This window comes from Vigna radiata, chromosome 6 (genome assembly GCF_000741045.1).
Source record: "Vigna radiata var. radiata cultivar VC1973A chromosome 6, Vradiata_ver6, whole genome shotgun sequence".
Taxonomy (NCBI): domain Eukaryota; kingdom Viridiplantae; phylum Streptophyta; class Magnoliopsida; order Fabales; family Fabaceae; genus Vigna; species Vigna radiata.
Window position 1 is genome coordinate 27,584,644 of NC_028356.1, and position 15,117 is coordinate 27,599,760.

Below are 15,117 nucleotides of genomic sequence, written 5' to 3' on the forward strand. Positions count from 1 at the left end.
ACTTATACTATATTTATTTCCTCTAATTAACTTATTCTAAATATCTTATACTGAATATTTCCTTGGAATATATATTTATTTACTCTAATTAACTTATACTGAATATCCTCCCACCTTATATCCTTACAGAACTTCTAAATGTAGTTTTATTTCGTTAAACGCATTCAAGTGAAAACTTTTTCCACTTTTCTGTTTGTCTGTTTGTTGGTATTGTAAGGTTCGTTGTCAGAGTAATTATAGACTTTTGCAAAAATGCAATGACTTGCATCATCAATCCAAGTTATAGGTTGTTGCAAACCACTTTTGAGGCCCACCTTGCACAAATGTAAACAATCAAATACAAGATGATACCCATTTAACTCTATCTCCACAACTACCTTCTTGACTTCAAAATCATTCTTAACCAAGTCAACAATATCCTTAGGAAGGTTACACCATTCACCATTCCTATAAAACATCAAACGCTTCGGTCTCCCAGTCTTTTTATAATTTGAAAAATGCCTAACTAACTTCTACCCAATATGAGGACCAAAATTTGTGAACTGGTTTCTACATCCACCAAATCTATTCTGTTGGGGAACTCTGTTCGTTGGTGACATATATGATGGCCAATGGCCTAAAATTAGTTGTGAAGCTCCACTAAAATGTGCAACTCATCGAGTAGCTCCCTTACGTTTTAGATTGAGTGTAACCCTATCCAATGCCTTTGTGATTTTTGCTTCCATTTCTATCTACTAGACCAATATCTATAAAGACACCTAAATATAAAAAGTTCATGTGCGGCACTTACAGAGAAACCTAGACCTTGACCAATTAAATAGGAACTTAGACCTGTACTTTACCTATCTTTATAGAAACTGTTATACAGTATACACATGAGAATAATGATTGCTTATGAAGATGTATTAATATGGATAAATATGCAATGCAAAGGATGAATGAAAAATGGAGTTTAACATCAATGCATGAGGCTACTACAAAACCAATCAGGATATATGATATGCAGAGGCTATTACAAAACCAATTTTCATGCAAACATGTTCATAAAGTATGCATTATTCCACAAATATGTAATACTAGGAGGTAAAAGTTGAATACTACTTTAGAATATGCATGAGTTCATTAAGTGCAACTTAAAACTAGTTATAAACTCACTGCACCTAAATCATAACCATGCAAGTGCTAACTAAACTAAACTACTCATGCATATGCACTAGTTGAACCATGAATGAGTAGAACCTTGGTTAGACTATTAACTGCACTAGTTGAACTCAAATGATGCAGTGTAGAAACTTATAATGGTTGTTACTAGAACATGTGAAAGCTATCAAATTCAAGGAGCTAACACGCTTAAATATAAAAAGCTCAAGTGCGACAGTTAACGGATGCAGATTTTAGACACTCTTTCTCTCGGCCAAAGGAGATGTAGGCCAAGTTAGCCACACAATTCTCACAAAACTAGTATTCGTTCTTTTTTTAATGCACTCAATTGATGTTTTAAAGATAGTCCAACCTTGGTAGCTAACAGGTTAGAGAATCTTGAAGACCACCACCACCTAAGGTGCTACCATTCACAAAACATTCAATAATATAACACTTGATAACACCAATTTCAGCACATAGACTGGCACTTAGAGGGCGACAAAATTGAGAGAAGAAAGAAGCACAGGTTCTGAAACAAGTAGCCACACAAATTGAACTTAGAAAATGATCTAAAATGGATTAAGAAACTAAAGGAAAGCAACATTAGAGTCAGACTTGCTGATTTTCACGTTAAAGAATTAGATTTGTTTTCATGTTAAAGAAAGCAAAGGAGTTGTTACCAACGAAACCTATGTATTGCTCAAGGTATCATTCTCTGACTCTCATCCCAGAGTCTAGCCAGTGACTAAAGAATGAAACAATATCTTCTTTACTAAACTAGCCCAAACTTTTCGTTAGTGTTGAACTAGTAATTCCAATTTAAATACTAAACCGGAAACTTCAATGCATTAATAATTCCAAATAGCGAGTGCCTAATAACCTCTTCAACATAAACACCACTAGACCAACCCGTAACCTATGCACTAGACCACTTAACTACCTCAACAAACAAGGCTTCACTCAATTTCCTAGTACTTACAAGTTATGAATCAAAAACACATCCAAAACCTATACCAATTTACTTCTTCTGCTCTACCACAAATGAAAAGAAAAGAAACCTAAATGTTATACAAATACATTGCACAGAACAATAACCAAATGTTCTTCATGAAATCAGAATATACAAACCCATTTAAAGTACATATCATTGCATGCCAATACATTAGTTTTTGCTCTTCAACATTCAAAAACACACTTACCTCCACGGTAGACCATGAAAATAGCCTCCCATGCGATAATGGTAGCCTTGTCATGCAGCAAAACCAATGACCGTCACGTCAACCACTTTGCTCATGACACCGACATTCCACGATTGGCGCGTAATGAATAAAGGGGAAAAGTAAGGGTCGAATAGCCATGGAGGTTGGGGAATGGCAGACTTCAACAGTAATTGAGGTTGGGGTAGACCGAATGGCAATGGTGGTTGGGGCAAAGGAAGGACCGGTGAGCCAAAGGGAGGCCGAGATTGGGAAGAAGAGAAGTATGGGACATTGGGGATGAAGGGTTTTCGAGAAAATGAAATTGGGGAAAAGGGAAACCGAATTTCTGATTTCATAAACACGAATCACATACCGTCGGTAATGACTCATTTCATTTACTGATAGTATTATCGTCAAATATATTTACCAACACCATTGACGACCACACATAACCAATTCCTATTCCGTCGATAAAAATTTATCGGTGATTTATTATCGGATGATTATCCTTCGATAATATTCCGTCATAAATATATGTTTTTGTTATAGTTAAGTAATTTATTTAATTTTATATATATATATATATATATATATATATATTAAAAAATATTTATAAAGAAACTTGTCCATCATACTTATTATTTATAGCCTATAGAAATAGAGGATAGAACCCTCTGAAGGAGACAAAGTAAACTATTTCCTTTATACTTAAAAGATATATATAGAAATAACTCACCTCTTATGATACCATTAATAGCCACTGAAAAAAGTAAAAATAAAAAAAAGAGTTAACAAATAGTATGAGAAACTTAAAACTTAAATAAATGTTATTTTATACTATGGCTTGTTAGAGCAATAGGGAAGAAAACACATACGGAATAGAGAGAGTAAATGCAGAAAATTATACTCTGTAATATTGAGTATAGAACAACTACTTTAATGAATTTAACCAAAGAGTATTTAAGGTACAAGATGAATGTAGCTTAACAAACTAACTATTTAGGTTTTGAATCATATCCTAACAGTCCTCCTTGAATCAAAATCCTTACAAAGAAAAAAAAAATACATCTTTAAAGAATCTCTCAACTTCTTGAATTTTTCAATCTTTAATGCTTTAGTTAGGATGACAGTTATTGATCTTTAATTATGCAACACTTCAATTGGATCATGCCTTTGGTAAATTGATCTAATAGGAAATGAAACTTTCTTTTTATTTGCTTGATCTTGCAATGAGATACTAGTTTTTTAGTCATATTTATGGCAGATTTCTTGTCTAAGTTGTTATTTAAAATCTTCAATTCTTTAAGCAAAAAAAGTAACTACAAAGCTTGGAAAGGTGTTTAACATGATGCAATATATTTAGCTTCACAGCTTGATAGACACACTTCAATCTATTTCCTAGAATTCCATGACATAGGTGATCCAACCAATAGGAAAATATAACCCATAGTGCTTTTTCTATCCACTGCATCACCACTCCAACGTGAATAAGAATAAGAAGTTAGCAATATTCTCATCACTTCCTTCATTCTTTTGCTTTGAAATAGAACTCCAAACTTCAAGGTTCCTTTCAAGTATCACATGATTCTTTTTGTAACCAATAAGTGTGATTATTTAGGATTGCTCATAAATCTACTCATCATACAAACACTATAACCAATTAAAGGTATACTTTGATCAATAAACCTCAAACTATCTATTATTTGTCTAAACAGAGTTGCATCTATAGATGTTTCACCATCTCCTGAAGTTTCAGTTTTACTTTTATAGGAGTCTCGACAAAATTGCACTGCATCTTAAATTTACTTAGAACTTCAAAAACATATTTTTTTCTTATGCATGATAATCCCATTTTTAGTATATAAAAACTCAAACCCCGGAAAGTATGACAAAGTTGTTAGGCCTGTCATTTCAAATTCCATCTCAATATCTACGGCATTGCTATCTATAATGAGCAAGTCATCAAGACATATGACGAGAATCTTGTCTAACTTTTCATTTTTCACATAGACTTCATGTTCAACAGGGCACTTCAGGAAATGCTTCCTTAAATTTTAGGACTTTATGTTCTCTCTTTCTACATGAAACTAAGATATTAGGTAACATAGATTTCTTCATCTAACCATCCATTAAGAAATGCAAATTTCACATCAAACTCTCACATTTTCCAACACCTCTAACTAGTTAGAGCTACAATCAAAATCAGTCTCTAATTGGCCATAGGTGCAAAGACATCAAAATCATCTAGTTTGAGTTTTATCTTGAAAACCCATTTAACACCAATAGGAATCCTATGTTCTGGTAAATCACTCATCTCCCATGTTTGATTCCTTTCAATACTTCTAATCTTTTCTTCCATTGTTTTCTTCCATACTTTGTTTGAAATAGCTTCTTCAAACATGATAGGTTCTATGTTAACCATGAGTGCCAAATATTGAACCAATTCTTCTTCATCAGTACCAACACCATCAGAATATCTTTCAAAATCTAAGAACGTTGGCGAACACCCTAGCCACGTCCAACATCATATATAAGAAGAGTTGGCTCAACTATCACATAGGCCCACACTCTTATCTTTTGGGTTAACGTTGTCTTCAAATATTATAATATAATTACTTTACACCTTAAATTATGGGTCAAGTAAAAGAGAATTTTATTTGAGTCTTGTATTTGGATCATGGTTTAGGCTTGGGCCTTGTAGAGTATTTTGGACCTAAAAGGAGATGGGCGTAGTTTTAGGTCAATGCATGTAGTGCATGGATTAGGGTTTCTTAAACCTTAATTTGACACAAACTTGGAGAGGAAGCTTCTCTTCTTATGTGCACCCAGGGGAGGAACATGTGAGTGCTTAGGCGGCAAGTCATACCTTAAACTTGTCTCCCTTGGCTCCAAAATTCAAACATTTGAATTCAAAGTTGACACTCCTTTATGGAGACTAGTCTAGGATTTCTTGGCCTATAAATAGAGGCATTTATCATTGTATTTTTTAGCTTTAGTTTACTAATGAAATGCTGCCCATTTGAAACACCATTCACTTACGTGAGCTCTCCTTAGACTAATCTCCTCTCTATACTCCTCTAGGCTTTCTTGCATAGAAGTTCGCCTCACCTCTCCCTAATATTTCTCACCATCGAACCATACACTTCCATATCTTCATCCAACCATAGCTTTCACATCTTCTCATCATGAAGTCATTCATCTTCACACAAATGTTGAAGGAGTTAGGAGGAAGACCATCATTTCGTATCTAGAGCCACGGTTGCTTACAGCTTCTTCAAGACATAAGTTTTTCCCCATTGTTTCTTCAATTATGAGTTATTTTCATGTTTTCCTTCATGTTTTGATGTTGTTTAGCATAATAGTTTCAGTGTTATTGTCTTCTTGTTTGGTTCAAAGTTCACTATTCTTTTTGAACCTTCATTTGGGTGCTTCTAGATGTTCTTGTGAGTTCTACCATTTTCTTTTGCATTTTATTTGAGTATTTGTTGGTTTTGTTTGGTTCAATTGAGTTAATTTTGAATCATTTTAATACTATGATATATATATATATATATATATATATATATATATATATATATATATATATATATCATTTTCTTATGTTTAATCATTTGAATTTTGAGAAGATAAAGGTGTCTACATGTTCTTATGGTATGCACAAACTATTGTCCGTTTTTAGTGCTTTTGCTTTTCAATCTTGAGTTCTTGTTTTTAGATCATAAATAATTTCTTAGACTTAGGATTATATGATGTTTGCATTCAATTTCTATTCTACACTTTGATTCTATTAGGTTCCTTGTTTTAAGAGCTTCTTATTTTCTCTACTTTGTTTCATGTAAATTTGTATGACGAATTTAGAGTAGTAGTGTTTCGGCTTTCGCTACTTTGTGCTGCTAGAAAAGTGTTGAAGATAGTACGAAAAGCACAAAAAGAAAAGAACAAAAGAGTTAAACAAAAAAGCAGAAGAAAAATTACAAAAATATGTCCACTAGAGTCACTACTACTTGAATTTTTGTTGTTTCATATCCTTTGAGTTTTGAAGTTATTTTCCTTTATGACTACAAGAAATATGGCTATTACATAATGATTATTATATACGGATTTTAATCTGTATATAATATATGTATTATATATGGATTTTGAAAAAAAAATTACATACGGATATTACATACGGATTTTTACATACAGCAAATCCGTATATAAAAACCGTATATAAAGTTAGGGCGTGATAGCGGAAAAATTATCTATAGATATAATCCGTATATAATTCTAATTATCTATATGTAATTATATTCATGTGTTAGCCACTAATGTTACATACGGAATGGGAGAATAATTTACTTAAAAAAAATGAAGGCAACCTGAAGCAAACCTCGAAGCCTATTCTTCTCAAAACCCTCGAGCTTTTCTTTCTCCCTCGAACCTTATTCTTCTCAAAACCCTCAAGCTTTTCTCTCTTGCTCGAACCCTATTTGATCTCTCTCTGGAGCTCTTGCGATTTCACATCTCTCTCGAGCCCTCTTCGCTCACGCTGTCCCTCTCTCGAGTCCTCTTTACTGTCACTGTCCCTCTCTCGAACCCTTGCTTCTTCCCCTCTCTCTCGAATTGTCGTCGCATAACAACGTAGCAATCTCGTTGTCCTTTATTGACGAAGCAATCACCTTCATCGTTCGTTTTGGAGCCGTAGTTCGACGCTGAGAATATTCCAGGAGCGCGAAGGATTCGGAGAGGAGTGAAAAATAGGAAAATTGTTCGGTGAGAAATGCGAATTAGGTCACGTGTTCGGTGGAAAAGGAAGATTCAACGGCTGAATCAGTGAAACGTGGTAAAATGAGAATGTAATCGCTGGATTCGATGGAGAAGGCTGTAGTGATTTATCAGAAAATATTGAAATTTATGTTCTTTCACTTCTCTTCGACATTTATGCAAATGTTTTTGTGCAGGTTCAAGAAGTGTACGAAATTTCAGCTGAGTATGAAGGAAAGCGTGACCCTAAGAAACTGGAAGAACTTTGAAATATGATAACTATTTTGGATGCAGGGACTTTATTATTGTTGCCCAGTCCTTTTCCCACATGCTTAACTTGGCCAACTTGGCCTAGGAGGTCCAGATTTGTCGCCGCCGAAGGAACAAGGTGAAGAAAGGAGATTTTGCAGATGAGAACAATGCAACTACAAAATTAGCGTTGGCTTTCTTACTCTCTATACCTTTAATATTCTCAGTATTGTTTCGTTATTTGGTTTTGATATATTTATATGCACCCTGCTTTCTGTTTCAAGATAAGCATCTAAATTATCTATTATATATTTAGTGAGTATGCTTTCTTGTCTCAATTTTTGCAAGGGAATTAACTACTTTTTGGTTTACGCTGAAAAATTTTTCATTGCCTAGGTGGAAATGAGAGTTGTGTTTATCTAATTATTTTTGGTTACATGTGTTGATTTACCGAGTTATATTGAGTCAAAGTTGCTTAATTGATTTCAATATTTTTTTGTTGCCATATTTTGTGGGCAGGCGGTAATGCAGATTATGCTATGGATATGCACCAGAAAGAACAACTTCATGACAATGTTGTACCAATGATGCAATCGCAACATTTCTCTGTGAGCTACTTGTTATAAAAGATTTAGAAATCTTTTTTGCACAATATTGATGGATCTACGAACTGTTTAAAAAGATCTTGAAGTCTATATACATTTCTCTGAACTTCACATGCTTTCTATCTGCAGATGATTTTGGTTTCAAAGTTAGATCTTTGCAAGTATGATTTATTTGTTAACTTTGTTCTTATCCCAGTTTAATTTTGAAGTGTATTGATGTTTTATTGTAACTCTTGTAGGCACTAGGGTTTGTTTTAATTGCTAGGCTAGAATTTTGAGGAAACATTATTCTCTGCTGCTAATACTCGCCTTAAGGTAATATATTTTCCCTGATACATGTGTACTTATACTTTAGTATATACTAAAACTTTTGTTGTAAATTAGATTCAAGGATTACAAAACATGTACGAGTATCTTCTGGATGCTGAAAGCCAAATGGGAACTGATAAAGATGATGATAACGTTGTTGGTTACACAGTAGGAGCTGGAAAGAGTGTACCTGTTGCTGTTGGTGCCGGTGATACAAACATATGTGGGGGTATAGTTCAGTTATATTGAGATAATATTTTGGGCAGATGTTTGGATTTCAATGAACAAGTTCTTCAATCAGCCCTGAAGGTCAGATCCAGCTTCTATATCGGTTTAGATTCAACACTCTTAATCTAAATGTTATCGAAAATTAAATCTCTTCTTTGGAAACAGTTAATAAACATATGCATGTGCATGTATTATATTTACTATTGTTTAAATTCTTCCAAATCTTTTGGATTAATGTGTTAAGGTAAAGGATATGAGTAAATTAGGTAGATGCTTTTCAGAGGAGTTTAAAAGTGAATCTTGCAAGTGCTAGTTATCAGTCTCTAGGACTATGGTCTAAATTATCTATCGTTTTGAAGCTTATTTTCTTTAGAAGATTAAGTGCCTCTTTTTATTAGCATAGTCTGGCTTTGCGAACGGATAGCAATGACTTCCAATGAACATTCTCTGAAAGCAATTGTCGTGGTCCAAGTTTCATTTGAATATGTTGCAATGCTAAAACAATCAGGACTGAAGCATTCTTGCTAAAATGGTCTAGTTTTCTTTTACTCTTACTTATAAAATAAGAGATTTGTTAATAATGCAGATTGTTGAAATTGTGCTGTGTCAAGGTCTTGTTAATCCAATCACCTGTGTTCCGTACCTAATAGCACTTGAAATAGATCTTCTGGAGTCAAATTCAAAGTTGGCTCATCATCTCCTGATGAACATGAATGAAAAGTATATCTCTTATGTATTGTTGTGGTGATGGACTACATGTTACATTGGGCTTTATTAGCTAAGCTAGTTAAAGAATCTTTATTTGCTAATGGAAACCCCTGCTCAAAATAAGAAAGTCAAATGTTTTCAGAATACGGCCTAAACATTTGAATATGCGTATGTGTGCTCATTTTGTTACATGTGATTGTGCAGGCCGACTGTTTATCAGCAATTGCATTGCAGCTTCTTTTAAAGCTTAAGAGACACCTAAAAATCATGTATAGTCTTGACGAAGCCCGTTGTCAGGTAAAATTATACAGTGCATCATCATCACTTACGCAACAGGTGCCTATAAAATTTGAATATCAATTATTGTTTCGTTGACTTGCCTGCTATTTTATAATCAAATATAAAAATAATCTTTTTTGCAGCATGCCCAAAGATGAAGCACAATTATATGCCTCCAATGAGTTGTACGCACATCTCTCTCAATCTGTCCTTTTTGTTTCTTCTGTTGATTTTTTGGATGATTTGAACTCGTTTGTAATTTCTTTTGGGATTACTATAATTTTGGGTAAATTAAATAATGCATAGTTTGTACATAACCACTTAGTTTCCGTGCCTACGCATGAATCGAAGTATGAATTTTTATTATTTATTATGATATTTTCATTTTGTTAGACGTGTTATATTAGCTTTGTACTATTATTTTATATTTAAAACACATAATTATTTGAATTAATGAATTAATTTAAACATGGTTGAATTAATAAAATATCTATCTGAATTATTGAAATTTGAATTTAAAAATGGTTGCCTCTGCATTGGAATTTTAAATAAATTTCTGTAAAAAATGTTGCATATTTTCCACCCTTCTGATGAAGGATTTGAATAGAAGTTATTTTCTACCTTTTAAAGTATATGTAGATTATGCTATCCTCTCCCTGGAAATAACCTGCGTATTAGTATATTGCATACCTTATGTAGGTGAGGGGGTATTAAGCCTCACAGGTTAGAATGCAAGATTTAATTCAGAACCCATTTGCCACTCAGCTTTGAATACCTTAAACTTTATGTTCTATAGCGAAAAGGTCGACCACGACATTACTTTTAGCTTATTAGACGTCGACACTACCATTTTTTTCTATTTTTTTATTATTATTGACACCTGAAGGTTTTCCAATAATTATAATGACTGCAGCTTGATCCTCATTGGTTGGATTTTTGTTGCTGGCACATTTACACTTTGTGGTATATTTCTCTTTCTTCACAAGTAAGTCCCTTCTATCTTGTAGAATTTATATTGAAGTTTTGAGTTTTCACCTTTGCGGTTACTCTGTTAAATTTTGTTAACTTGTCTATTATGAGTCACTGATGAAGTCCATTTTCTACTATAATCACTTGTGTTGCTCATGTATAACAAAAACCTATTTTATTGCATATTTGCACCAGTGTGTTTGAAGATACATGTTATTTTTTAATTATATATTCTTATAACTAATATTATCTGCACATTCATAGTTATTGTAATTAATTTATTAATTTGATTAATTATAGATGAAATGTTATTATATTATTTGTTAACTCTAAAAATATAAATAATGTGAAGATATGCTTGATTGGTAATTAATTTGCTGGTTGAATCTAGAACACTCTAAGTGGAACGAGACTCCACACCCACATTCAATTTTTTGTCTCTTCCTAAAAATAACTTTTATGCAAAAATTTCGTTTTTATATAGCTTTGGATACATTAGAACCAGCCTCCATTGATTTTCTTAATCTTTGTTTCTCGGTTCAATCAACCCTTCCACTATCAGAGCATATTCTTTTGAGCTAAGACAAATAAGAATCGCATCCATGAATAACTTTAGCCACTATAAAGATCCATGAAGGGTTGGAGAGGTTTGGAGAGACCAAATGCTACTTTAGCATATGTGGTGCGGTCTCTAGAGTTCATTTTGAAGATAGTGTGTTGGAAGCTTTATTAATGTCTATTAATCTTAGTGGTTTGAAAAACCTTTCATCATAGTAAATGGTTCTGACAACTTAGATTATTAAATTTGTTTATTATGAATATATATTAAAATTGTGGTTGTTGAATAGGTAATTCTTATAATTCTCGAGTTGTATTTTTTCTTGTAGTGAAGGAATTGTGTTTTTTCTTGTAGTGAAGGATAATTATTTATTTTTTTTTTATAAAATCATAGTTACATACAGATTTTTCCATATGTAAATATATTTTTAATTATATAGGATTTTATATACGGATTTTTCCGTATATAATTACTTACGGACAAATCCGTACGTAACTTATATACAGATTTTTCCGTATGTAACATTAGTTACGACAGTATTACATACGGATTTTTGTCCGTATGTAATCCGTATATAACCAAATATTATATACGGATTTTGGGCCTTATATACGGATTTGAGCCGTAAATAATGACGTTTTTTCTTGTAGCACCATTAGCATTTGGCAATTTGGGACCAAGAAACATCCATTTCAATTCTAGTGTTATTTTGGCTTTTGTAATTCATTCTAGTCCTTTTCTTTACGTAATTCTTTTGATTTGAGTTTAAAATTCCTTCATTTACTATTATTCTTGCTTTACTTTCTTGACCTCTTTTAGTTAGGCTATCATCTTTTAGTGTTGTTTCCTACTTGGAGGTGATCTAACTTTATATTGACTAATAAAGATTAATGGGGTAGGACATGATGTTATTCACGCTATGGTTGCCATTGATATTGTTGTTTTGGGTGGATGTTTAGTCTTGCACATGATATGAAAATAATTGTTAACATACACTTAATCGGTTGAGTTTATTAGAGGTATTAGTTGTTGTCATGTAGGCGTATGAGATATGGGAATATGTTAAAGTGATTGAACTTAGTTAAAGAAATAATTAGGTTTAAACTTCTTTTTGGTCCCTAAGTTATAAGCGAATGTTCAGTTTAGTTCCCATTTTTAAAAATGTAAATCTTTGTTCCCTAAGTTATAAAAAATGTATCAAATGAGTGCTTTTTTGACTTGAAATATTGTTTTTGGTTGTTTCTTAACAACTGCTACATCTTTAGATTGCTCTGATTTGTTTCTTAATAATAACAACACTTTAGATTGCTCTTTGTACTTTGACCATGAACATAAAAAAAGAACTCATTTGATACATTTTTTATAACTTAGGAACCAAAGGCTTACATTTTTAAAAGCGGGGACTAAATTGAACATCTGCTCATAACTTAGGGACCAAAAAGAGGTTTTAACCAAATAACTATCTACTAAATTTATATTATGCTGCTGAATGGGTGTTATTGGTTCGGAAATAACAGTTTGAAATTAGTTAAAGATATGATGGTTGTTATATAGTTTCATTATTGCTCATAGTTACTTTAGAATGTTTATAACCTCATGGAGTATATATATATATATATATATATATATATATATATATATATATATATATATATATATATATATATATATATATATATATATATATATATTAGATTTGGCCCATACTGCATAATAAAGGCCCAACCTTTGCGGCCCAAGAAACACCAAATATCTCCTCGAGAAGTTTCCCAATGTCTGATGGTAGGTGAGATCAGAAACTCTGAACTCCAAGGGCTTGTGTGAGAAGCGAAGCTTGAGAGCTCTTCCGCAGTGGCTTGCTAATGGAACCGGGAGGAGACGTCACCGGAATAAAAGAGATTGGAAAGAAAAGGAGAGCATCGAAGACTAAAGGTAAGAACGAAAAACTAAAACTTTATATTTATTCTTCTTTGTGTATTTCGTTATATGTACAAGCACTGGAAGCTACTCTATATATATAGAGTTCCGATGGAGGAGGGATTGTCATGAATCCCTAATAGAAAACATTAAAACACTAAAACAAAAAATACCTAAAATAATAAATGTTGCTCTCTGGAGCAATGAATATAAACATAAGCTCATATATATATATATATATATATATATATATATATATATATATATATATATATATATATATATATATATATATATATATATAGTTATTGGGCGTTGGTTGGTTATGTTTAGGGTTGGGCACAGTTAAGTAAAAAAACTTAAACTGTAGTTTATCTGTAGTATTTTAAATTTAAAAAACTTAAACTACTTTTACTAAAAACTAATTATATTTATTAACATTTCAGTTTAAAAATACTGAACTATTTTATTTTGAGTACAGTTAACTGTGGTTTCAGTTTTCCTATTTTTTTTCTCAATCATAATTAGGTTTTTCATTTCTTTTCTCCATCACAATTTTCTATTTTTCTATTTCCTATCTCTACCGCCACTGTTGTCGAGGACTCGCCGTTGTCGAAGGCTTTGCCGCACTCTGCCGTCGTCGAACTGTTGAAGGTTCTTCCATCATCGTCAAGGTTCTGAGAACACTTCTCGCTGGAAAGAGAAGAAAATCTGCAACCCAAAGGTACGCTTTTTCCCTTTCCCTTTCAAAAAGGATTAAAAAACCTTGGCATAGTGGAAGAGCGAAGGAGAAGAGGGGGAGCAAAACGACGCCATTGAGGCGGGAGCCGGAGGACGCACCTGAGCTCCAAAAGGAGTCGATGGAGTTGTCGGCGGGGGAGAGGGCGAGGACAGGAGGCCGTCACCGAAGAGAGAGTAGTCAAGGAAGTACTGGACACCGTGGATGGCGAGGGAGGGGGTGGAGAAGAGGTCGGGGTGGGTGAAGGGGGTGTGGTCGAGGGAGAAGTTGGCAGGGGAGTTGTCGGTGACGAAAATAGTTTTGGCAGTGAGGAGGGTAGGGAGGCGGGCACGACGGGGGAGGAGGAGGAGGTCGGAGAAGGGGAGCCGCTAGGAGATGACGTGATAGGGGAATAAGAGAGGATCCAGCAGAGGACGGTGGAGGAAGGCGTTACGCGGGATGAAGAGTGTGGCTTTGAACTAAAACAGTTTATTGAACTGTATTGCAGTAACTGAACTGAAATTAAGTTCAGTTCAGTTTCTCTGAACTACTTTTTTAGTTCAATTCAGTTTCCTTGAATTATTATATAGTTAACTATAATTTGTTATAATACAGTACAGATAGTTTAGTTTGCCCATCCCTAGTCATGTTTGGTACAAAATAGATGATGTATGGTTGTTATACATATTGTATTGTTGCCAAAATTTAGTTCAGATGTGGTCTATTATGATACCATGAATTTTTAGCTAATGGTGCTAGTTGTGTATGGATGTTTGATGCTTTAATGCTGAAATAGTTTATTATGTTGTGCGTTGGTGTTTTAGAATTGTTTTAGAGAGGTTATTATTGTTTTAAAACTCTTTAATATGAATTATTTGTTCTATATGAATTGGTTGATATTGGTATGACTGTTATGGCATGTTAAACACTATTTTGTACATGGAAATAGTGATTTTTGGACCTTAAATGTTGAGTAGTTATGTTTATGGGTCTAGTATGCTTGAAGAGATGGTTAAAGAACTACTCTTGAATTACTCAATAGTAGAAAGTGGTCTGGAGAGTTGGGTGTGAAGCCCTTGAGAGTCAGGGTCTTCCTTTTGTCTATGTGAAGCAGAAAAGAAGAACTCTTCAACTATTCGAAGTAGTAAAAATGGGTTTGAGTGCCATAACCTTAAGCCTATGTGAAGCAGGGGAGGGAAAAGATGTTTCACCCTATACTCCAGCTTGATGCTAAGTAGAGTGCTTGATGTGTGATGAACCAAAATTTTTACTCATAAAACCTTAAGGAATAGGGGAGACAAATATGTACTGTGAAGGTAGACTACTCAACCACCTTATAGCGGATCTTTGGTATTGTTGATGTTAGATCACTTAGAGGAAAGTATCGAAAGAGTGTTGTTGGATACGGTTGCTTGGTTTAGTGTTAGTGATTGGTTGGTTGAATGAATGGTGGATTGCTTGTTTGTGGTTGTATGTGGTTTATTTAAT

General features: G+C 33.5%; 2 protein-coding genes across 3 annotated transcripts in view; one reads left to right on the forward strand and one right to left on the reverse strand.

Moving 5' to 3' along the window:
* Window positions 1–15,117, reverse strand: part of LOC106764658 (rust resistance kinase Lr10) — a 33,047-nt gene that overhangs the window by 4,425 nt on the left and 13,505 nt on the right. The window contains exon 4 of one of the 2 annotated variants that reach the window (XM_014648974.2): window positions 3,079–3,102. Coding sequence is in view for 1 of the 2 variants with exons in the window: in XM_022782336.1 (XP_022638057.1) it covers window positions 2,343–2,358 (16 nt within the window). In the remaining variant the exon portion in view is untranslated. Of the gene's footprint in view, window positions 1–2,342; window positions 2,795–3,078; window positions 3,103–15,117 lie in introns of those variants that run through there. The other variant, XM_022782336.1, reaches the window with a different exon arrangement.
* Window positions 6,720–15,117, forward strand: part of LOC106764660 (rust resistance kinase Lr10-like) — a 31,102-nt gene continuing 22,704 nt past the window's right edge. The window contains exons 1-10 of the transcript XR_001375957.2: window positions 6,720–7,180; window positions 7,286–7,526; window positions 7,857–7,945; window positions 8,072–8,103; window positions 8,182–8,257; window positions 8,327–8,560; window positions 9,392–9,484; window positions 9,610–9,651; window positions 10,380–10,451; window positions 11,083–11,334. The gene's annotated coding sequence lies outside the window, so the exon portion shown is untranslated. Of the gene's footprint in view, window positions 7,181–7,285; window positions 7,527–7,856; window positions 7,946–8,071; window positions 8,104–8,181; window positions 8,258–8,326; window positions 8,561–9,391; window positions 9,485–9,609; window positions 9,652–10,379; window positions 10,452–11,082 lie in introns of the transcript that reaches the window.